The sequence below is a fragment of the Amblyraja radiata genome, chromosome 2, assembly GCF_010909765.2.
Source record: "Amblyraja radiata isolate CabotCenter1 chromosome 2, sAmbRad1.1.pri, whole genome shotgun sequence".
Taxonomy (NCBI): Eukaryota; Metazoa; Chordata; class Chondrichthyes; order Rajiformes; family Rajidae; genus Amblyraja; species Amblyraja radiata.
This window is the reverse complement of record NC_045957.1, coordinates 115,772,441-115,796,719: the sequence shown is the minus strand read 5'-3', so window position 1 is coordinate 115,796,719 and position 24,279 is coordinate 115,772,441. Positions and strand designations below refer to the sequence as shown.

Below are 24,279 nucleotides of genomic sequence, written 5' to 3'. Positions count from 1 at the left end.
AGGCACGCCAGGATAACGTCATCGCGCAGGCCGACGTGCAGTGGCTCACAGCCCGGCCCCCGACCATTACGTCAGGGAGGCGGCGGTTGCGTCGTCGTCTGGGCGGAGACGGTAAAGCCGGGCCAAGACCGTAAGACAAGAAGATTTTCATCATGTCATCAACTCAATATAATTGCAACAAAAAAAATATCCGTATTCTTAGATTGCAAAGAGATCGGAAATAACAAATGCAGAGTTTAGGAGGGAAGTGCAGATGCTGGAGTTTCCACCGAAGGTCGACACACAATGTTGGAGTAACTCAGAGGGACGGGCAGCATCTCGAGAGAGAGAGAGGAGTGGGTGACGTTCCGGGTCGAGACCCTTCTGCAGATTGAGTCAGGGGAGAGGGAGGCAGAGATATGGAAGGGTAAGGTGTGAAAACGAGGCATCAAAGCGAGTGAGGTTCAAGGAAAATGTAGAATGGATCGTTGTTAGCTGGGCTAAGGTGACAACGAAACTAACAGATTTAATCAAGGGGTGGGATACATCAGCGAACCTTCAGACCACAGTGTAAGTTGACGTAGAAACATAGAAAATAGGTGCAGGAGGAGGCCATTCGGCCCTTCGTGCCTGCACCGCCATTCAATATGATCATGGCTGATCATCCAACTCAGTATCCTGTACCTGCCTTCTCTCCATACCCCCTGATCCCTTTAGCCACAAGGGCCACATCTAACTCCCTCTTAAATATCGCCAATGAACTGGCCTCAACTACCTTCTGTGGCAGAGAATTCCACAGATTCACCACTCTCTGTGTGAAAAATGTTTTTCTCATCTCGGTCCTAAAAGATTTCCCCCTTATCCTTAAACTGTGACCCCTTGTTCTGGACTTCCCCAACATCGGGAACAATCTTCCTGCATCTAGCCTGTCCAACCCCTTAAGAATTTTGTAAGTTTCTATAAGATCCCCCCTCAATCTTCTAAATTCTAGCGAGTACAAGCCGAGTCTATCCAGTCTTTCTTCATATGAAAGTCCTGACATCCCAGGAATCAGTCTGGTGAACCTTCTCTGTACTCCCTCCATGGCAAGAATGTTTTTTCTCAGATTAGGAGACTAAAACTGTACGCAATACCCCAGGTGTGGTCTCACCAAGACCCTGTACAACTGCAGTAGAACCTCCCTGCTCCTATACTCAAATCCTTTTGCTATGAATGCCAACATACCATTCGCTTTCTTCACTGCCTGCTGCACCTGCATGCCTACTTTCAATGACTGGTGTACCATGACACCCAGGTCTCATTGGATCTCCCCTTTTCCTAATTGGCCACCATTCAGAAGGAAAAGAAGCCAGGAAAGGGTGGAGATGGATAGATTCTTGATTCATACGGGTAGGTGGGATTAAATGCCCAGAGTAGCGGCATAATGGAATAATACTTTATTGTCACATGTGACAAGGCACAGTGAAGTTCGTTGCATACCCATTTGTATGCAAATAGTCACCACATAAAGGGCACTGGCAAAGTTACAATGTACCTCGGCCCCCCTCCCTCCACTCCAGCTCCTCCATTGTTCGTTCCCCCCCCCCCCCTCACAGTGGTTCCCTCATGCCCTCATCGACAGCCGGCTGTGGGTTGACCTGTGAGACTCTCGCCGACCTATGTGTCGCCACGGCGAGGCTCTCAGTCACGAGGCTAGGTCGGCCTGGGCAGGCTACGCCGCCTGGTTTTTCCTCGGCCTCCTGTGAGGTGTCTGTCGTCCCGGCCATCTGGGAGGCATGTGGGGGCGGTTTGCGCCTACCGGACATTTTCCAGTCCGCAGCGCGGTTCTTCTGCGGGTGAGTCGGGCCCACCGGGCAGGCGAGGTCCAGCGCACATATGCAAGGGGAGATATAATAGGAATCTGAAGGGTAACTTTTTCACACAAAGGTGGTGGGTGTATGGAACGAGCTACCTGAGTAGGTAGTTGAGGTAGGGGCTATCGCAATGTTTGAAGAAACATTTAGACAGGTACATGGATTGGATAGGTTTAGAGGGCAAACGCTAGCACATGGGACCAGTAAAGATGGGATGTGTTGGCTGGTACTGCTGAAGGGCCTGTTTGCACGCTGTAAATGTAAGGGATTATTGTAGAAGGCAGGAGAACGGGGTTGGGAGGTAAGGATAGATCAGTCATGATTGAATGGCGGAGTAGACTTATTGGGTCGAATGGCCTAATTCTGCTCCTATCACATTTGTACGATGCTTGTTTGAGACCTTTCGAGCGCCGGGGTTCACGTTTCTGATGGAAGGGTCGACAACAGTCACCCTCGGATGTTGCTCCTGTCACTGTGAGTTCCCCCCTGGGTGCTGCCTTTTCCCTCCCACGTCTGTCTGTGCGGTAGGTTAAAATGGGTCCGTGCAGAAATTAGAGACCAATAAAACTGGCATCCTGAGTTTAAAAATAAATCACAAGGTGCTTGAGCTCAGAATGAACAGACACGGTTCTTCGGCAGGTGAGTCAGGCCCACCGGGTGGGCAAGGACCATAGAACATAGGTTTTGGATTGGGACCCTTCTGCAGACTGATGGAATAGAAAAGAGAAAGTTCAAGGTGAAATTTGACCACTCCGATAACAGCCCTGTATTTGGTGCTGGAGTCTTGAGTTAAACCAAAATGAAGTTCTGTTGAGGGAATAGACAGAAGGATAGACACAAAAGAAGATCCACATTTTATTTTACAATTATTTCACAAATCAGTAACTAAATTTTAATTTAAACTGGTAATTTTGACAGGAACTAAAGCTAGGCCAAAGCTTTGATGTCTGAGGCTTCCAAAGTAATGTTATGGATAGGGCTTACATCTGTCCTTGTAAACCAATTACATTTCAAGGCATGACTAACTCATTGACTCGTCTCATGGCTCTAAAATAATTGGTATGCTGGATTTGGCATAGGTAAGAAGGGTGAAATAGAGCAGTAAATGATGAGGACAGGTCCAGCTCTGGAAGATCTAGACCAGCGTTTCTCAACCGGGGTTCCCCGGAACGTTGGGGTTCCGAGAGAAATTGTGATAAATAGGCTAATCATATGTAAATGCATTTTTGAGTCATTTTTGTGTTTAATTTCATATTCGTAATTTTATTATACACATACGGCATAGTCTTGGAAAATTCTTGGGTATTATAATAAAGTCTTCAACCGAACGGGTGAGTGGCGGAATATTGCGTTCGGGGAACGGGGTCCAACTGGTTCCACTTGGTCTAGTATCATTTAAAAGTATAATAATCATAGGGAATATATTTAGCGACGTCTATACGGCGCCAGTGTGAAACGGCCTTTAGTGGTCAGTAGACAGCTGTACGTGACGGATTCGTGTATCATCAAGTGACTCGAGTACAGACGCATGCACGGTCTACATCAGTACTGTCTGTGCTTCCTGGCGTGCAGGTACATCCCTCATTCACCCACGTTATTTAGTAATTTTTACCCATCATGTTATATGAATTAAAAAAATTGAAGTATGTTTATGTTTATTTTTGTTAATTTATCAAACGTTTGTGTGTTGTTTTCTCTCTCTCTCGCTCTCTCCTCCAAGGTTAGTTCTCCTGTTTGCCTTTATTTGCTTCAGTTTTATTTGTTTAAGTGTTATTTATCCTTTTTACATTTTTTGTTTTACAGAAATGTCTGACCGTCCATTGTGGCGATTTATGAAGAGAAGGCATCCAGACAATTCTGATGAGGCTAGTGATTTTTTTTAAAATCACAATCTTCTGATAAATTTCACTGCACATGCAAAAATGAACCAAAAAAAGGTCCGTTTTTACAATGAAAGCTACTTATCAATGGGCTTTACATGGACTGGTGATCCAAGTTGTCCTATTCCTTTGTGCCTTGTCTGTGGCAAACAACTTTCAAATTCAGCAATGGCTCCAGCAAAATTGAAAAGACACTTCACGACAAATCAGTCATATGAAAAATAAAAGTGCTGATTATTTTAAAAGGCTATTGGAATCTCAAAATAAACAGAGTACAGCTTTTGTGAGTAAAGTCAGTGTCAGTAAGAAAGCTCAAGAAACAAGTTATTTGGTAGCAGAAATTATTGCACAGAAAAGGAAAAGTCACACAGTTGGTGAGAACCTAATAATGCCAGCATGTAAAATTATAGTGGGTAAAATGCTGGGACAAGATGCAGTACGGGAAATTGAAAATGTCCCACTTTCAAACAGTACAATAAGTCAATGTATTGATGACATGTCACACGACGCTGAAGAGGTTTTGTGTGATAAACTGAAAAATAGCAGTTTTTCTATCCAGGTTGGTGAGTCAACAGATCTTGCCAACAAATGTCACATTGTAGCTTTTGTAAGATTTATCAACGAGGGTGAAATTCAAGAAAACTTTTTCTGTTGCAAAGAACTACCTGAGACAAGCAAAGGAATAGATATATTTAATATTTTGTCCACATACCTGGAAACAAGAGGTCTCTCCTGGAAGAACTGTGTTGGCATCTGTACTGATGGTGCCCCATCGATGGTTGGCTCCATAACAGGCTTTGTTTCTCTTGTAAAACTGGAAAATGCTGATGTTGTCTCAACGCACTGCTTTCTTCACAGAGAGGTGCTGATTTCAAAATCTCTTGGAGCTGAATTGAAAAAGGTTTTTGATGATGCTACAAAAATGGTCAACTTTATTAAACAAAGACCAGTTCACTCCAGAATGTTAAAAAAGTTGTGTGAAAACCTGGACAAAGACAAAGTTCTAAATAGGGTGTTTGAGCTGAAAGATGAATTGCAGGAATACTTTCAAGGAGCCAGATTTTGCCAAGTGCTTTGAAGATGAGAAATGGTTGCAGAGGCTAGCCTACATGGCAGACATGTTTCATCACTTGAATCAGCTGAACAAGTCACTGCAAGGCCCTGGGGAAAATGTATTGACTTCAAGTGACAAGATTCTTGGATTTAAAAGAAGACTGAATCTTTGGAAAAATCATGTTGCAAAAGGAAATCTTGAAATGTTTCAACTACTGCTGGGGTTTAAGAGTGAAGAAGGGTATCAGCAAATTTCAAGTCTTATTCAAACCCATCTGGAAGAACTGCGGATCAAAATCGAACATTATTTTCCCTCCCTTTCAACACAACTGTATGATTGGGTGAGAGATCCATACTCTGAATCTTCTGCTCATCCTGAGAACTTGACTTTAAGAGAAGAGGAAGAACTTTGTGAGCTGCAGTCTGATCGTACACTCAAGATGAGATTTACTGACCTATCCCTGGACAAGTTCTGGATTTCTGTGAAGGAAGAGTATCCTGCCATTCATAGGAAAGCAATAAATATATTGCTGCAGTTTTCAACCTCTTACATGTGTGAGCAAGCTTTTTCTTATTTAACAAGTATCAAGAGCAAAGACAGAAATCGGCTCCTTTCAGTTGAAGATGAAATCCGTGTGTGTTTATCTAAAGTTCGACCCCGAATAAAGTATTTGTGTACAAAAAGTTAGGACAGGTTTCACATTAGAGAAGCAAATTTCATTATCTAAATTGTCTTCAAAAATAACATTGCCTTGACCCATATATTTGTTTATATGACATATTGCCTTGATTTATCTTATGCCTTGTCAACATTGTCAATAAACGATTAAGTTATTATCTGTTTTTGTCTGTTTATTTGTTATTTATGATGTTAGTTATTAATGTTTATTTTTTGTGTTTCCAGATAGGGTTGATTTTTTTGTGTGAATGAAAACCTTATGAGATCTCTTGAACAAGCAGTTTGATTTCAGTTTTTTTGCATTGTCAATAAACTTGAGAAAAACTCTACCTGCGATTCTTCCCGCATCTGCAGTTCTTTCTCAAACAATAAAGATATATAATGATTTTTATGTAGGGGTTCCCTGAGAAATTATTTCAAGGGTTCCACGAGGGTAAAAATGGTTGAGAAACACTGATTTAGACATTGAAGCATTCAGTTTTATATCCAGGAGTATGTGTTGGGAAATTATTTTGCCTCAAGAAATATTTACATCAGTTATTGAAATCTAGAGACAAAAGAGACTGCGGATGCTCAAATCTTGTGAAACACTGCTGGAGGTAAGGTTTTTGGAAGATATTGCCCATGGGGCCGAGTTCAAACAGCAGATTGTATCATTGTTCAATGATTAAAATCTACTGTTTGGGACTCGCATTACAAAGATAAACTATTTCCTTGTGGCACGCTTCAAAACAGTCAATTAAAGATGATAGCGCACAGCTGTAATTCCACATCAGAAGTGCTCAGTTACACTTGGTATGTAACTCGCATAGATAGCTCCACTCAAATTTCAAAAACATTAAATGTATTCAGATTAACCAGGCAAACTTGCTTTTGCAGGAGGTTGAGCAAGTTCAAAGTGGATTGAATTTAAATGAGCTTGTTTTCAGTTAGGAACTATTCTTGTTGCAAATTAGATCACAAATGTTTGAAATATTCTGTGTAACTCTCTATACTGAATATGCAAATTACCTACAATTCATCTTGTCCTAAGGAAATTAAACTCAATCTTTGTGTATTAGTTGTGTGGATCTTACAATGCAGATTGAGTGGGCACTTGAGAAATACAGCGCTGAAAGGGGCTCTTCAGCCCACCGAACCCAAACCGACCAGTGATCATCCTGTACACTAACACTGTCCTATACACGTGGGATGATTTACAATGTTATCGAAGCCAATCAACCTACAAACCTGTCCGTCTTTGGAGTGGGAGGAAACCGGAGCACCATGAGAAAACCCACATGGTCACAGGGAGAACGTACAAACTCTGTACAGACAGCACCCATAGTCAGGATCGAATCCGGGGCTATGCCACTGCCCCACCCCAAACTTCCATTGGTTGAGAGAATTTCTATCAATCGCTTGGGCTCATTTTTGACACTTAATCTGGAAGGTAGCTACATTAAAATAACCTGTTAAAACAGTAGTGATTTTGTCAGTAAACAGATACAAAGCTTGCAACAGCTGTATAAACCTGAATAAAATGTTGGTACCAAAACAAGAAGAAAATAATGGTGTAACAGTTATGTATTTACCAAATAAAATTGCTGTTTATTTCTAGCTTATTTCAAATTGTTTTTTTAAACATTATAAGGTCTTATTGTGTTAATGTCCAATATATTCTTACACAATTTTGTCACTTAAATATCGTTGTGAAATTTGCTACACTTGGCATACCACTGAATATATATCAAGAGGTGACTTAGTCCATCAGAAATGCCAATATTTCTTGCAGGTCTCCATGGTACAGTGTATGTAACTTTATCAATTGTGTTTCTGCCTCGGAGCCTATGCACTTCCAATGAATTCATGCCTTGTGTGCTCGGTTACAAAATTTCAGCTACAAAGAAACCAAGTCATTCTTGTCATGCATCAAAGTTGGAGAATGGATGTGCATTAAACAATTTTGTTAATAAATAATGTCTCCAAATAGAAATGAACACTGTTTCAGCTTGAATGTCTTCAATGCACTGCACACCATTTGCTCAGGTTCAGTTTTGTCTTTGATAAGTTGAATAACACTATGCACCAAGCTTAAACTACAATGACTAGATTTCCCTCTGGATTGAGCAAATACCCTCGACCACTGCTACAGCTATAGGCAGAGGTTGAATAGGCTAGGACTCTATTCCTTGGAGCATAGAAGGATGAGGGGTGATCTTATAGAGGTGTATAAAGTCATGAGAGGAATAGATGCACAGTCTCTCGCCCAGAATAGGTGAATCGAGAACCAGAGGACATCAGTTTAAGGAGAAGGGGAAAAGATAAAATAATATCTGAGGGGTCATTTTTGCACACAAAGGGTGGTGGATGTATGGAACAAGCTGCCAGAGGAGGTAGTTGAGGCAGGGTAATCCCAATATTTAAGAAACAATTAGATAGGCACATGGATAGGATATGAACCAAACGCAGGCAGGTGGGACTAGTGTACCTGGGACATGTTGGCCGTTATGGGCAAGTTGGGCCACAGGGCCTGTTTCCACACTGTATCACTCTATGACTCTCTAAGCCTTGAACGAGTACTGTCTAGTGGTGAACTTGACATCCACCGCCATGAAGTGCTTTGAGAGGCCGGTTATGGAACACATTAAATCCAGTCCAACTTTGCAAGAATTTGCAGAGAATTGTGGACGCAGCCCAGCCTATCACGCAAACCAACCTCCTTTCCATTGACTCCATCTACACTTCACACTGCCTCGGCAAGGCCACCAGCATAACCAACGATGATTCTCACCCCGTCACTCGCTCTTATGTTTTGTTCCTACAAATGCAAAAAAATAACTGCTGGAGGAATTCAGTGTGGCAGGCAGTGGACAAGATGATAGAGTTGAGCAATGAGAAGATAGATTCAGTGGGGCAAGAGCAGGGCAGTCCTGTTTGTGGAATTTGGGTAAGTGATAGAAGCAGTCAATGCAGAGTTGGAGCACATAAGATCAGATGCTGTGGAAAGGAGATCGCCCCATGTATTGATCCGTGGAGGTTCAAAGTTCAAATTTATTTGTCACATGCACCAATTAAGGTACAGTGAAATGAGTTACCATGCAGCCATACAATGAAAAAGAGCACAACACACAATAGAATTTAACATAAACATCTACCACAGTGGAATCAATTTTTTTCACTGTGATGGAAGGCAATAACGTTCATTCAATCTTGTCGTGGTGGAGAAGCTTGTGTGGCCCTGAGATCCTGAGAGCGATGCCGTCTGGTGTTATGCTCCTGGTAGGGCCACCCATGGCAGTAAGGTCGAGGGGGAGGTCTCTGACAAAGAGCAATCCAACCAAGACCTCAACGGTGGAACAGGCGGAGGACAATGGCTGACTTTAGTGGAGCGTCACAACGGCTGGGAAGGCGGATGAAGGCTGCAGCAGAAAAGGTCGTCTTGGACTCCATGCCCAGATCCTGACCCAGATCTGTCAAGGACCGTGTGGTGGCTGTCTGTGCACCAGTCTCCCCACGTTAAACAAAGTCACACACAGGCATCCTCCATCGAGTGACCGCCGATGATGATGGTGTTCATTGGGGGGGATCATGGTCCAGGAACAGTTACGAGCTGTTCAATATCTGCTGCCCAGCCTCTAAGGTAGATGTTGATCTGCTGTAAAACAATGGCACCACCCTTGATGACAATACTGAAATGGGTGCAGATTGGGTGGGGATTACACATTTGAAATCATGTTAATAACGAGATGAAAAAGTCAGGAGGGTCTTGATTAGTAAGGGTGTCAGTGGTTACGGGGCGAAGGCAGGTTGAGAGGGAAAGATAGATCAGCCATAATTGAATGGCGGAGTAGACTTGATGGGCCAAATGGTCTAATTCGGCTCCTTCAACCTATGAGGGGGAGGGTGTCCGCAGTGTTAGAAACATGAGAAGGGATCTGTGTGAGGACTTCTTACGGTAATGATGTGGTTCTTGTCTTGCTGGACCTATCTGCCGCCTTCGATACAGTGGACCATGGAACTTTAATTTCCCGATTACAGCATCAAGTGGGCATTTGTGGCAGTGCCCTGGGATGGTTCAGGTCCTATCTGGCAGACAGAACCATGCGTGTAAGCCTTGCTGGCTTTGAATCCTCCTCCACTCCCTTGGCATATGGGGTTCCACAGGGCTCAATTTTAGGGCCCCTGCTCTTCTCTCTATACCTACATCCTCTGGGCTCAATTTTAAGAAGGCATGGCATCTGCTTTCACTTTTACGCAGATGATAGCCAGTTATATATGCCACTCAGGAAAGAAGACGACTATTCTCTAAAATCACTTCTGTCTTGTCTTGAGGACATTAAGTCCTGGATGGCCTTAAACTTTCTGGGACTTAATGAAAAAAAGACAGAAGTGATTTTGTTTGGCCCCAATGGCTGCCGTGAACCTCCCTTTGTTGACTTGGGTCCACTGGCATTGTCCGTAAAGCCAACAGTTTTAAACCTGGGTTTTAGGATGGACGGTGATTTTAAACTAGAAAAACAAATAGGCGCGGTGGTTAAGTCCAGCTTCTTTCACCTAAGGAAGCTGGCAAAGGTGAAGCCCATCCTCGAGCGGCAGCATTTTGAAACAGTAATCCATGCCTTTATTACATCTAGGCTGGATTACTGTAACGCACTCTACTCTGGAGTCGCACGAGCTTCATTGGCTCGTCTCCAGCTGGTTCAAAATGCTGCCGCTCGCCTTTTGACCGGAACTCGAAAGAGGGAGCACATTACGCCAATTTTGGCCTCCCTTCACTGGCTCCCAGTGCACTTTCGAGTTCATTTTAAAATTATTTTATTTGTTTTCAAATCGTTGAATGGGCTCGCCCCGCCTTACCTCTCTGAGCTGCTCCACCTATATGCTCCTGCCCGGTGCCTCAGGTCAGCTGATCAGCTGCTCCTTGAGGTACCACGGTCTAAGCGGAAGCTCAGAGGGGATAGAGCCTTTTCTGTTGCTGCTCCGGCACTTTGGAACACCTTGCCGTTGCACATCAGACAGGCCCCCTCACTGTCCATCTTCAAATCCTCCCTAAAAACTCATTTTTATTCTCTGGCTTTCGACACTGGCTGAGACATTTCTCCTGTTCTTAGTGCTTTTAATGTCTTTTAATTTTTACTGTTTTTAGTCCTTCGTTTTACGGTTTTTAATGGTTTGTAATAATTTTTTGTCCATGAGTTCTCATGTACAGCACTTTGTGGCAACTGCGGTTGTTTAAAGCGCTTTATAAATAAAGTTTATTATTATTATTATAATAAATAGGCTGGGAGGCAGTAGTGATGGAAGAAGGGCTTGACATGATGATGGGCCTGGAACCCGTTGAGATGTGGATGCAGGGGTACAAAATGCTAAGGATATTGTGCTCAGCATCAAACTGATGGAGTTGATCAGCAGGATGTATGGAGTTGGAGCTGAATCAAGCCATGAGGTCAAAATGGAATAATAGAAGGATTAACAGCGGGAATATTGCTTGGAGAGGGGCGGGAGAAGAATAGAGGGGGCTGTTATTTTGGGGCTATGGTGAGATCAAAGGCAGGTTAAAAAAAAAGAGAAAGGAAGCTATTTAAAAGGAGCGAGAAGGCTCTGGAGACGCTCGAGATTGGTGTCAGCAGGTAGGGAGGGGAATGGGCTATAATACCAGGAAGGGGAGTTGCGACTGGACCTACTGTCTTTGTCAGGAAATCTTTGATCTCAGGACTAGTACTCCAGCGGTAAACACCTTGGCTGTTTGCGGTGTTGTTGGGAAGCGGCTAATTCAAGTTGGTAGGTAGGAGGCAGTTACATCTGGAACTCAGGGCTTGCCTTTATTGGTTTTAATATCAAATGAGCAGGGGAATTGCAACTGATGGTCGGCAGGGAAAGGGAACCTTGGTTGTAGCAAAGAGGCAGCATTAAGCTTTATAGGCAGATTTGAAGTAAGAGAATTGAAGTCAATCGGGAGCAGAGCGTTTGTTTTATTCTGGTCCAGAAATTAATTATAGAGAATTGATTAAAACGGGGGTCAAGGGTTATGGGGAGAAGGCAGGAGAATGGGATTAGGAGGCAGCAATCAGCCGTGATTGGATGGCAGAGTAGACTCGATGGGCCGAATGGCCTAATTCTACTCCTATAACATATGTGAACATGTGTTAAGAGCAAGGAGAACCCCAAGCAGCATCGGGTGGCCTGAGGGCAGGTTGAAGATGCAAGGAGGACAGAGATATGGCAGCATTCCTCCGTGCTTCGTGATTAAGAAGCTGAGGTGCCCAATCAAGGACACTGCAGCACTCCAATTGCAATGGCACGATAACACGTGTTATACCACTCCAATGACACATTTCAGAATTTTTCCATTAGAAAGTTAATAGTTTGCACACCAAAATCTTTCAAAAAGGAACAAATGAAATGGGAGGTAAGTTTTTGTACTTAAAAGCATAAGGATCAACAATTTTAACATTGTACATTAGTAAATTCGAGGCACTAAGGCTACTTCTGACATTATGTTAACATGCGCCAGAAAATGATACCATATACTTTTGTTACACTGAAGGATACAATTATAATTAATAAATAAAGATATAGGAGCAGAATTAGGCCATTTGGCCCATTGTGTCTGCTCCACCTTTCGATCATGACTTATCTATTTTTCCTCTCAGTCCCATTTACCCGCTTTCCTCTGTAACCTTTGACGCTCTTATCAAAAAGTACTAATCAAATCGTAGTTTAAGAAGGAACTGCAGATGCTGGAAAATCGAAGGTGGACAAAAATGCTGGAGAAACTCAGCGGGTGAGGCAGCATCTATGGAGCGAAGGAAATAGGTAACATTTCGGTCAAAACCCTTCTTCAAATAGTAGGTTTGTTAAATTTGAGTAATTGCTATCCAGCTGTGCAGAACCCTGCAGTTTGTTATTTTCATTTTTTCCATTAACTTTCTCTGTACAGGTTTGCTTTCATGTTAACATAATAAATGATAGCTTGGGACAGGAAGATGTAACAGGATAGCTCATGCAGGAATATTTTGATTTAGATAATTACCGACATAATTTACCTGGCATTTCATTACTTCTTGAATTGATATCGAAGTTTAGGTAAAAAAACAACATATTTAAAAAAAATGAAACGAGTCTTACTGCTGATCAACACTGCACTTACGGAAATTCAGCATGTCTCCAATTACTCTTACCAATTTATACAGATGCACTGTAGAAAGCATTCCTCTAGGGATGCATTATAGCTTTGCATGCCAACTGCTTTGCCCAGGACTGGGAAGATATTGCAGCAAGCTGTGGATGCAGCCCATCCCAACGCACAAACAGCTTCCCACCCATCGACTCCAACTGCACCACGCTGGGTTAGGAAAGCACCCAACATAATCAAAGACCACTAGTCACTCTCCCTCCCGTCGAGCAGAAGATATTAAAAAAACGTACAAGATTCAAGAGCAGCTTTCCCCCCACCATTATCAGAGTGCTGAGTGAACCTCTGGTATGCGAAGTCTCGGATGGAACTGCACATGCTGGGTTTAAACTCAAGATGCTGGTTTAAACCAAAGATAGACACAAAAAGCTGGAGTAACTCAGCGGGACAGGCAGCATCCCTGGAGAGAAGGAGGGTGACGTTTTAGGTCGAGACCCTTCTTCAGACTGGTATGCTAAGGATGTATTTGTGATCTCCCAATCTACCTCGTGACAGCCCTTGTACTTTTTAAAAAAACAAATCTGCAGCTTTGCTGTAACACTAAATTCTGCTCATCATCCTTTTTCATTTGTACTGCCTGTTGTACTCATGCCTGGTATGATTTGCCTGGATAGCATGCAAAGGAAAGTATTATCACTGTATCTCAGTACATGTGACAATAATTATCCATATCCTGCAATGAAAAACAAAATTGACCCCCTCCATTGAAGTGACACGACACAATCTTGGTGTTTAAACTAATGATGGGGATGATCCTTCAGCACAATCTTTTAAAATGCCATTATAGGAACAAATAGATTTTGTTTAATGGTCATTGCTTGAGGAGGAGCTCAAAAATCTCTGGCAAAACATTGGGATCCCATGGTGTCTAGTTATTGCTTATTGTTCAATTAAATTTTTATTCTGCTTCCTTCCATGTTTGTATAAGGGACTAGTGTAGCGTGGACAAGTTAGCTCGAAGGGCCTGTTTCAACACTGTTATCACTCTATGACTCTATATGTATAAAGTATGTTGGCAATTTATATTCCTATACTTCAGGCAATGACAATTGGACTGACGTGACAAGTTTCCAATTTGATTAGTGCCTCGGGAAGACTCGATTAGGTCCTGGGAGAATTTAGATCCACAGATGATTCGTTTTCTGAAGTTAAACCACTGGGGCCCAACCTTCAACACTTTAAAATGTTGAAGTATCACAGTTTGTAGACGCACAAGAGTCCTCAGTTGACTAACAGAACAAATAGTCATTTTTGAATGCAGTTATTTTGCTGATCTTTCTTCATTCAAAAACACAAACTAGTTCATAGCTCTGTAAGATGCACAGTAACACTGGCCTTTAAATAGATTCCTACAACGCGGCACAGAGTTGCTGCCTTTCACCGCTTGCAGTGCCGGAGACCCAGGTTCGATCCCGACTACAGGTGCTGTCCGTACGGAGTTTGTGCGTTCTCCCCGTGACCACGAGGGTTTTCTCTGAGATCTTCGGTTTCCTCCCACACTCCAAAAACGTACAGATGTGTCGGTTAATTGGCTTGGTGTAAGTGTAAATTGTCCCTAGTGTGTGTAGGATAGTGTTAATGTGCGGGGATCGCTGGTCGGCGTGGACTCGGTGGGCAAAAAGGGCCTGTTTCCGCACTGTATCTCTAAACTAAACCACTTTAATATATACCTGTGCAGTATTATCATACTGCATTGGGATTCCAGAAAAGGAAAAAATTGCCAAGATATTTACGTCAAAACTCAAATGAACAGAAAATAATCCACAGAGCACGGTGTTCCAGGCTGTAGAATGTATTCTAAAACACTGAAATGCTGTATCAATTAAATACAGTTTTGCTGAAATAATATATATTACAACTCTGTACAGTCATACAAAAACACTACGAAGGGAAAATATATACAAAAAATCTAATTCAGCAGCTCTTGAGCAAGTCCCAAGTTTTTCATTGTTAAAATTAACAGTCGACCTTTCATGATCACATTTCTCCAAACAGACGGACTCTTAAGTACCTACAATTTTGCACAACTCTAATGTACACTGGATGGCTTTAAAAACAGTCTTTAGTCCAATCAGATTATACCTTTACTGCATGGGATGCAGTAAACCGTTCAATTATATATAATCCTGTGCATAAATTATTTTTAACCATATCATCCAATGAGATGTTTCATTATATATACACAACATTGTTGCAAAATGTACCATTACTTTGCATTCTTCGGTAAATGCATGCACACATACTCATAATCCATTACAACAAATCTTCTGTCTGTCCCTACATTCTTGCAGTAATACTGTTCAAGCACTAAACTGCCAACAGGTAAATCAGACTACAGGTGTTTAGACTTGTAACATACAAAGCTCCAAGCGACAGGTCCAAGCTCGTAATTGAACCAGGACCCATGTGAAGCTAAATCAGCAGTGGTAAACATTGGAAGACGACAACTTTATAGAAGAATCAGATTTGTTTAAATGTGCTTATCAGACAATAGAAATAAGGCAGCATTATACAGAGTAACAAAAACACGGCACAAGTGAATAAAATCAAAAAGGCCCCTACAGCCTAGAACACAATTTTACGAAGGTCAAAATTAAAATTAAGAGGCTCCTGACTCTAATCAAGATCTTTGGTAATTATGGACCAATTTAGAGATCTTTGTGATTTGCATCCAAATTATTTCTAACAAAATACCTATTTACTGATTAATCTCGTTACTTTAATGCAGAAGGTGATGCTCTCCGTGCTGAAGTTAAGGGTATTTTGCATAGCCTAGCCACTTTTTAGTGTACTTTTGATGTGTTACCAGCAAATATACTTCATCTTTTTTTTACAAAAAGGTAAAATATTAAAGTTTTATTCTATCCTCTATATCACAGAGTAATATAAACAAAAACTGTACATGGTATAAAATGCTCAAACAAGGAGGCCTATACAGTAATGTGTAATAAGTGCAAATGGTGCCATTCAGTTAGTCCAGGATTTTCTGTTCTGCTTCTTGGAGGATGCAGTGACTCCTGATTTGTGAAGTGCTGTTGCTTCAGATTTGCTGGATGGGGTCACCTGCGACCTCCCAAGATTGACACTTCTGCGCTTGTCATGACCCGCGGACGCTGGTCCTTCAGCGAGGTTGCCGTGCCGTGTTACAGTGTGGGGGACCTGAAGAAGCCGGTTCGGGCGAACAAAAACACCACAACTTGGATCGCAGCGGAAGTATTCCTTTCCGTGAATGCTGCCTTGATGTTTCCCTGCGTGAGTTACAAGTGGGGAGACAAAAGCAGCACTGAAACGTCGTTTTCCCCGAAAGTTTCACAGTAACCAACAAAAACTGGATACTTTCAAGAGAGAGTTAGATTTAGCTCTTAAGGCTAAAGGAATCAAGGGATATGGGGAGAAAGCAGGAACGGGGGTACTGATCTTAGATGATCAGCCATGATCATATTGAATGGCGGTGCTGGCTCGATGTTTCTATGTGTCTAAGGGCAGCACAAAGGCGCAGCTGGTTGAGCTGTTGCCTCTCACAGCACCAGACACCCGGGTTCGATCCCAACCTCAGGCGGCGTATGTGTGGATTTTGCACGACTAAACTAACCAAAAACAAAACATGACAACACCACATTTAAGAAAGTGTTAAACGTGGAACTACATAAATAGATTTTACACTATCTAGCTTTGGAAAAAATCGATTGCCTGAAAAAAATAGATTGGGTAAATGCAGAGTCTTTTGCCCAATGTAATAGAATCAAGAACAAGAGGACATAGGTTTAAGGTAAGGGAGCACAGATATAATATGAACCTGAGGGGTAACATTTTTACATAAATGGTGGTGGATATATGAACGAGCTGCCAATGGAGGTAGTTGAGGCAGGTACTATTGTTACATTTAAGAAACATTTGGACAGGTACATGTGGTGAATAGGTTTAAAGGGTTATGGGTCAAACGCAGGCAGGTGGGACCAGTGTAGATGGGGCATGTTTGCTGGGCTAGTTGGGCCGAAGGGCTTGTTTCCACGCTGTATGACTCTGACTCCGTGTACTAGATTACGATTCCTAATTGTTGATTACGTAACTATTATTCTAAGGGTTAATCGTATTGCCAACAAAATGAATTAAATAGTCAGCGTTCTTGAGGTGCACAATTGCTGAAGGGTTAGAAAATGTAAAGGAACAATGAATATTAACAGTGGAAGACACAACGAATGCCTGTCTTGGCTCAGTCTATGTCTATGTTTCTATGTTGGCATTGCAGGAACAGGGGGCCATTCAGTACCTGGTCAGTTTTCTCATTTGATTCTTGACAGGAAAGATACCATCAAGCTTGAAAGGGATCAGGGAAGATTTACGGGGATGTTGCCAGGACTAGGGGGCCTGAGCTATAGGGAGAGGTTGAGTAGGCTGGATCTCTATTCCTTGGAGCGCAGGAGGATGAGGGGTGATCTTACTGAGGTGTATAAAATCATGAGAGGAATAGATCGGGTCGATGCAGAGTCTCTTGCCCAGAGTAGGAATCAAGGACCAGAGGACATAGGTTCAAGTGAAGGGGAAAGATTTAATAGGAATCTGAGGGGTACGTTTTTCACACAAGGGGTGGTGGGTGTATGGAACCAGCTGCCAGAGGAGGTAGTTGAGGCTGGGACTATCCCAACATTTAAGAAACAGTTAGACAAGTACATGGATAGGACAAGTTTGAAGGGATATGGACCAAGCGCAGGCAGGTGGGACTAGCGTAGCTGGGACATGTTGGCCGGTGTGGGCAAGTTGGGCCGAAGGACCTGTTTTTACACTGTATCACTATGACTCTATGATTCAATCGCAATTGATTAACATGATCACTTATCACATTTTGTAAAAGCAACGAAGGCACGTTACAACTTACCAGCTGGAGTATCAAGCTCAACCCCAACCCAGAGTCCGGCAGAGAAATCCACTGCACCAACATATCGAATGGTTCCATACTTGTTGTTGCCAACGCATGCACGTGCATCCAGCGTGATCCAGCTTGGCAGAGGGTCGCATTGCTCCGCAGAATTACTATCTTCAGCGTCCGATAAATCAGAAAGGTTCCTCATACCAGAGTTGTCTGGGCTGGTGGAGTTATCGGAGGCTTCTTCATGATCAGCTTCTCCACAAAACACTGGGTCCTCCATGGCGTTTGCTAACCTATTGTCAAGGACTGTTGTCTGCGCTTGCTTGCGGGCAATGCCGCACGAATCCTCGGGAAGCTCGGAAACGTCATTCGTACATTTCACCTCAGGACTTTGCCACTTTTCGTCCAATTCTAGGCTGTCCACGGAAAGTCTGTTCGAGTCATCAGAGGAACCTGTGCTGTACACCATGGGTTCATCTGGTAGCTCAAGATCCTTCCTTGTGTCCTCAACACCCTGAAAATCTGTGAAATCCTGGCTGTTGAAAATGTCTACATTCATTATCGAATTGAAAGCATCAGGTCCCCTCTCTTCCGCTCTGCTTTCCTGTGGGCTTATTGTATACATGCAAGATGACGAATCTGATGCATTTGTCTCTGGGAGGGTTCTATAAACTAGGATAGATTTAGACTCAATAAACTGTTGCAATACTGAGGTATCTTTCAATAAGGCACAATTTTTCGGGAGGGATGTGCTCTTTTGCATTTCATTTAAATTTCCGTTCTGTTCCCGATCTCCATTTTCCTTCTCAGAAGATAACTTTAAATCAGATACACTCGTCTGCAGCACAGTACTCTGCAGCTCAGAGTCCCGTGACAGATTACTCTCCGTGTTCTCCGTACCAGCGAATGCCACATCAGAGAGCGTTGCATTGGAAGCACTATGGGAGAAGTAACCACTGGTCATACTGCTGGTAGTTGGACTCCGGGAGACTTCATTGTCGAGGAATCGAGAACTGAGGAATTCTGGCTTAGAAGAGAACAAATCCCTGCTTTCAAGGCTTGCATTATATACATCAAAGTCTGCAAAATCTTCAGGAATGTACGGTTGGAAGCCATGACAGGGTTGAGAATCACTTGTTTTCTTGCTGAGGTTCCCCACTTCGTAATCCTCCTCCTCCTCAGAGTCCTATATAGCAAGAATATTTGCAGAATGATCATATTTCTGCATTTTACCACAAAGTCAGAAAGTTAGTGTCATATTTAGGTGAGGAAGCATGGTGGATCAGAAGGGACACTTGATTTCTGGTTGGCTTATTGTGTTACAAAATGTCTCAAATTAAATGCTGTAATCTTGCTTACAATGCAGTAAGTGCTTCTTATAATTTCTTTGTTTAAAAGTTTGCTGAAGTGTCCTGATCACTCTACACCTGCTATGCAAGCCAAATATGATGGACCTAAGTGATAAATTGACAACTCATGAATGGGATTATGAGTTGAAAAATGGATGCACAAGGTCAAAGTGCAAATTATGTTATGCAATTTATTAAATCCCAAAGAACATTCAGTTGTTTAAATTGCATAATATAATGTACTGAACTCTATTAAATACCAAAGAATATTTAGTTGCAGAGAGTACAATTTTAGGACATAGCAAAGACTTTATTCCTAATTGAGATTCCTACAACACAAAGATTCACTAATAAGGAAGGTTTTGGTTGCATGTACCACAAGGTTGTAACGACTGAACTGATTTCAAGTGTTTTTCTGACACATGCTTCGTCACCTTAAAGTGTGAAAGGTAAATAATTCATCAAGTTTAATATTAGATAATGGTGGCACCATTTCCCCCCGATATAAATTGAGTGGATATCACCTGCAGCAGTGAATAGTAGGATCTCAACTTCTTTCAAGTTTTACTTTTAGACTTTAGAGATGGTGCCGCAAATACCATCAAGTCGGCGCCAACTATCGATCACCCCACACACTAACCTACTCACACTAGGGACAATTTACAAAGTTACCAAAGCCAATTAACCTACAAACCTGTACGTCTCTGGAATGTGGGAGGAAACCGGAGCACCCGGAGAAAAAACACGCAGTCACAGGGAGAGCGTGCAAACACCATACAGACAGCACTCGCAAATTATTTTGCAGGAATATTGCTAATGCCATTTTTCAAAAAGGCAAGACTTGGATGGGGTGGGAAAAAGAGAGGAGGTTTGTTTGTAAATGATTTAGGATGGCTTTAGGACAACACAGGCATTCATAAAAAGGCAGAACAGTGCTTTTGAGAAATGAGAGAAGCCATTGTTTTTGAGCAAAATAGGAAATAAGACTTCTTTTGGTGATATGGATTGATGAAGAAGTATTAATCACGAATATATAGAATTATATACAGGTATCTATCCAAAATGATTGATGAAACATTACAGGAAAATGGCTGAAGATCTCTCTCAACCTCCTCTGTGTTCTCTTATATCAAAGCATGAAGCACTATCAAGGAACAATAATAAGAGACAAATGATGGTTGGACTCTTTCACACAAGGTGTTAAAATGAAAGAACTTTGTAAAATGAAGGTCAACAAGTCCCCTGTGTAACTTCTTCAAAATGTTGCCAAGTCATTACATATTTGGTATAGATATAGATTGCATATGGACTCAGTGGACTGTTCTGCACATTTTGTACTGATCGGGGGTGATTGTGCTTATGATATTGTGATTGGATAGTCCTGCGTAGCTGCATGCAAGAAAAATGGATTTCACTTCACCTGCTGCATGCACAATAAAGAAGCCATTGAACCACCATTGATAGATGCTGTGGAAAAGGGTGAGAGTGGTGATTCTTGGCCATTGCCTATCAAATTTCTAGCAGTCATAATGTGAAAAAATAATCATCATCATCATCGTTGAATACATCAACGGGCACGGTGCCTTACAATGCTATGTACGACAGTGATCGCAACTTCTACTGAAGTGTGGATGGCCGTGGCTTGCTAGGAGCTCATCCGCCCTTTGACAGGCCTTGTTTTTGATCCTGCTGGGGGTCCACAGCCCCCTCCTCCCCTGTCAAACCAGGTGGGGGAGACGGTTTGGTCGCCGACTATCCGACCATGGAGCAAGTAGCACGGGATTACATGGTACCCGTGGCGGGGGGAAATAGACTGACAAAAAAAAACAAATTTTGGAGTCTTCTCTATTAAGTAATCGAGTAGATAATCTGAAAGTAATTACTAAACGTTATCAAAAGAGTGGTATATCAATATCTTTAAATTGACTTCCATATTTTCTCCCCCAACAGATTAAATATAATAGGTGCCATGACATATCGATTGTAAATCTTGATGAATTACTCCCACCATGATTTTAGAATGGTGCAATGATATGATTAAAATAAATTCAGAGATGAGACATTTTTAATAATGTAGAATGCTAATCATACACCGAATGATACTGGAATCACAGAGCTAAGCAAGCTGAGAAAAAGCCAAAGGCAATTAACTTTCCTCTTATTATTAATCCTCCATATGTAAATATTTGTTCTTTGTATAGAACGAAAATTAAAAACCTACCCAAGTAGTTTTGTCAAAATAAGAAGAGCTATATAAAAAAGGATATTATTTTCTCAATTATGAATTCTGGACATCAATTAGGGAATGATTAACGAAATCAATAATTTAAACCATGGCTTTTTAATTAAAATTCAAGTTATCAGTATTGGGAAGGTAATATTCTTGTGAGCATAGGTTTAGTTTAGAGAAACAGCATGGAAACAGGCCATAATGAGATCAGCCAGGATTGAATGGCAGTAGTCTTGATGGGCCAAATGGCCTAATTCTGCTCCAATCACTTATGAACATGAACTTATGAGGCCCTTCTGCCCAACAAGTTGGCACAGGCCCACAATCCCTGTACACTAGTTAGAACATAGAACATAGGTGCAGGAGTAGGCCATTCGGCCCTTCGAGCCTGCACCGCCATTCAATATGATCATGGCTGATCATCCACCTCAGTATCCCGTACGTGCCTTCTCTCCATACACTCTGATCCCTTTAGCCACAAGGGCCACATCTAACTCCCTCTTAAATATAGCCAATGAACTGGCCTCAACTACCTTCTGTGGCAGAGAGTTCCAGAGATTCACCGCTCTCAGTGTGAAAAATGTTTTTCTCATCTCGGTCCTAAAGGATTTCCCCTCTATCCTTAAGCTGTGACCCCTTGTCCTGGACTTCCCCAACATCGGGAACAATCTTCCTGCATCTAGCCTGTCCAACCCCTTAAGAATTTTGTACGTTTCTATAAGATCCCCCCTCAATCTCCTAAATTCTAGCGAGCTCTATCATACACAGTGGGGACAATGTACAGAAGCCAATTAACCTACAAACCTGCACGTCTTTGTAATGTGGGAGGAAACCACAGCACCCGGAGAAAACCCACGCGGTCACAGGGAGAATGTACAAACTCCTTACAGACAGCACCCATAGTCAGATTTGAGGTCGGGTCTCTGCCACTGTAAGTTAGCAAGTCTACCATTGCACCTATTTGCCACTCAATTGTTAATAATAAAGAGATAAAAGTGTGATCACATTATTTGTACCTTTTGTTGTGGAAGAGGACATGAAAAAAAAACTCTGTGATTGCATTGCAAATATCTGAAAATGCAACAGCATGAATCAAACAATTTTCTGGAGTCTATTCTCATCTGCACCAAAATCATTAAAAAAAAACGTTTCCACTGAGATTCTGGGTGAATTTAAAAAAAGATTTATTGAGGATGTTTGGGTGATTTCATCATTCAACTGATCAGTGGAAATATTCCATTCACGTGACTTGGCAAGAATATATTATATCTCACACTGATCCTTGCGGAACACCATTAGTCACAGACCTCCGGAGAGAATAACACTCCTCTAGCACAATGCTCTCTCTTTTGTGGCAGAATCATTTGCTTGCCAAATCAAATGGTGGCACAGTGGCACATCGGTCAAGTGGCAGCCTTAATGTGCCAAGGACCTGAGTTTGATCCTGACTACGGGTGTTGTCTGTACGGAGTTTGTACATTCTCCCTGTGGATTTTATATATATAGAAAATATATGTGAAATGTGAAAACAGATATGACAGCAACTTTTAAGATGCATTAAGAGAAGCACATGACCAGGCAGGGGGTGGATGTAGACCATGTGTAGGCAGATAGATTTAGTTTAATTTGCCATCATGGTTGGCACGTAGTTCAGTCTTGCGAGAGCAAGCCTGAACTACTATCTACCTCATTGGAGACCCATAGACTATCTTTGATCGGACTTCACTGGTTTTATCTTTTCCCTTTATCATGTATCTGTACACTGTAATGGCTCGATTGTAATCATATTTAAGAAAGAACTGCAGGTGCTGGAAAAATCGAAGGTAGACAAAAATGCTGGAGGAATTCAGCGGGTGAGGCAGCATCTATTGTAGGGGGCGCTGTCCTGTGCACGGCTGCCCAGCCAGCAGCAGTCTGTCTTTTCATCTTTTTATTTTTTATTTTAGTTAGTTAAGTGTTTTGTTTGGAGGTCTAGACTTTTTTATGTGGGGGGTGGGGGGGTGGGGGGGGGGGGAGGGGGAAACTACCTTTCAGGGTCCCTACCTGGTCGGAGAGGCAGCTTTTCTCCGGGCTGCAACTTCGACCCGTCCTCGCGGCCTACCAGCGGGCCTGGAGCGGCGTTTCCTGTCGGGGACCGCCCAGAACCTCGACTTCGGCGGCGGCACAGCGCTGGAGCGCTATCGCGGAGCGGGCGATGCCTTGCCCGGGTCGCCGCGCTGGAGCTCCGGTGAGCTGAAGATTGCTGAGGAAAACATCGCGGAGCTGCGGGACGGTGGAGCGACCAGCTGCGGGCGGCGGCGCTGTACTTTACATCGGGAGCCTGGGATCTCTAGATGAGATCGCCAGTTGTGGAGCTCCAACCGGCGCGGCCTTGTCGGCTTTGGAAGCCGCGGCCTCCAGTACGGAAGCGGCCATTCCAGGGTTCCCAAGCCGCTGAGAAGACTCTCCCGACGCCGGAGCAACATCACCCGGCGAGAACGGCCTGGAACATCGGGCCTCCGTGGAGGCAACTGTGGAGGCCTCAATAGGCCCGACTATGGGTGAACTGGGGTTGGGGACTGGACATTGTGCCTTCCCTCATAATGGGAACCATTGTGGGGGGATGTTCTTTATGTTTAAAACTCTTATTAATGTTATGTCTGTATTCCTTCTTTATGTGCTGCAAAATGGCAAGAAGCATTTCACTTCACTACACCTAGGTGTATGTGAATGTGACCAATAAAATACCTTTGATACCTTTGAGAAGGGATAGGCAATGTTTTGGGGCAAGATTATATGTAATCTTCATTGTCTCTACGGAGAGTCGGTATGTCAAAGAGGACTCTCTCGAACTTCTACAGGTGCACAGTAGAGAGCATGCTGAGTAGTTGCATCGTGGTTTGGTTCGGCAACGTGAGCGTCCAGGAGCGGAAAAGGATGCAGAAAGTTGTAACCACGGCCCAGTCCATCATCGGCTCTGACCTCCCCACCATCGAAGAGATCTATCGCAGTTGCTGCCTCAAAAAGGCAGCCAACATCATCAAGGACCCACACCAGCTTTGCTGCAGCAAGCAAAAATTTCATTGTCCTATCTGGGCCACATCACAATAAACTCTCTCTTGACACTTGGCTCTTGACTCTTTCCGCTAACTGTATAGCACTCAACAAAAGCTTTCCACTGTACCTCGGCACGTGACAATAAACTAAATTAAACATCAGGAGCAGCGGAGCCC

General features: G+C 42.8%; 1 protein-coding gene and 1 long non-coding RNA gene across 6 annotated transcripts in view; one reads left to right on the top strand and one right to left on the bottom strand.

Moving 5' to 3' along the window:
• Positions 1–48: 48 nt before the first annotated feature.
• On the top strand, positions 49–23,432 carry LOC116967355. Its single transcript, XR_004410201.1, has 4 exons — positions 49–130; positions 3,636–5,595; positions 11,491–11,499; positions 23,422–23,432. It is a non-coding gene; the product is annotated as an uncharacterized LOC116967355 (long non-coding RNA).
• kif13a (kinesin family member 13A) overlaps positions 14,398–24,279 on the bottom strand; it is a 294,683-nt gene continuing 284,801 nt past the window's right edge. For 4 of the 5 annotated variants that reach the window (XM_033013828.1, XM_033013844.1, XM_033013836.1 and 1 more), the window contains 2 exons: positions 17,498–18,674; positions 14,398–15,869 (listed from right to left, as the gene is read on the bottom strand). In XM_033013828.1, the coding sequence (XP_032869719.1) occupies positions 15,589–15,869; positions 17,498–18,674 (1,458 nt within the window). In that variant the 3' untranslated portion in view covers positions 14,398–15,588. Of the gene's footprint in view, positions 15,870–17,497; positions 18,675–24,279 lie in introns of those variants that run through there. The other variant, XM_033013858.1, reaches the window with a different exon arrangement.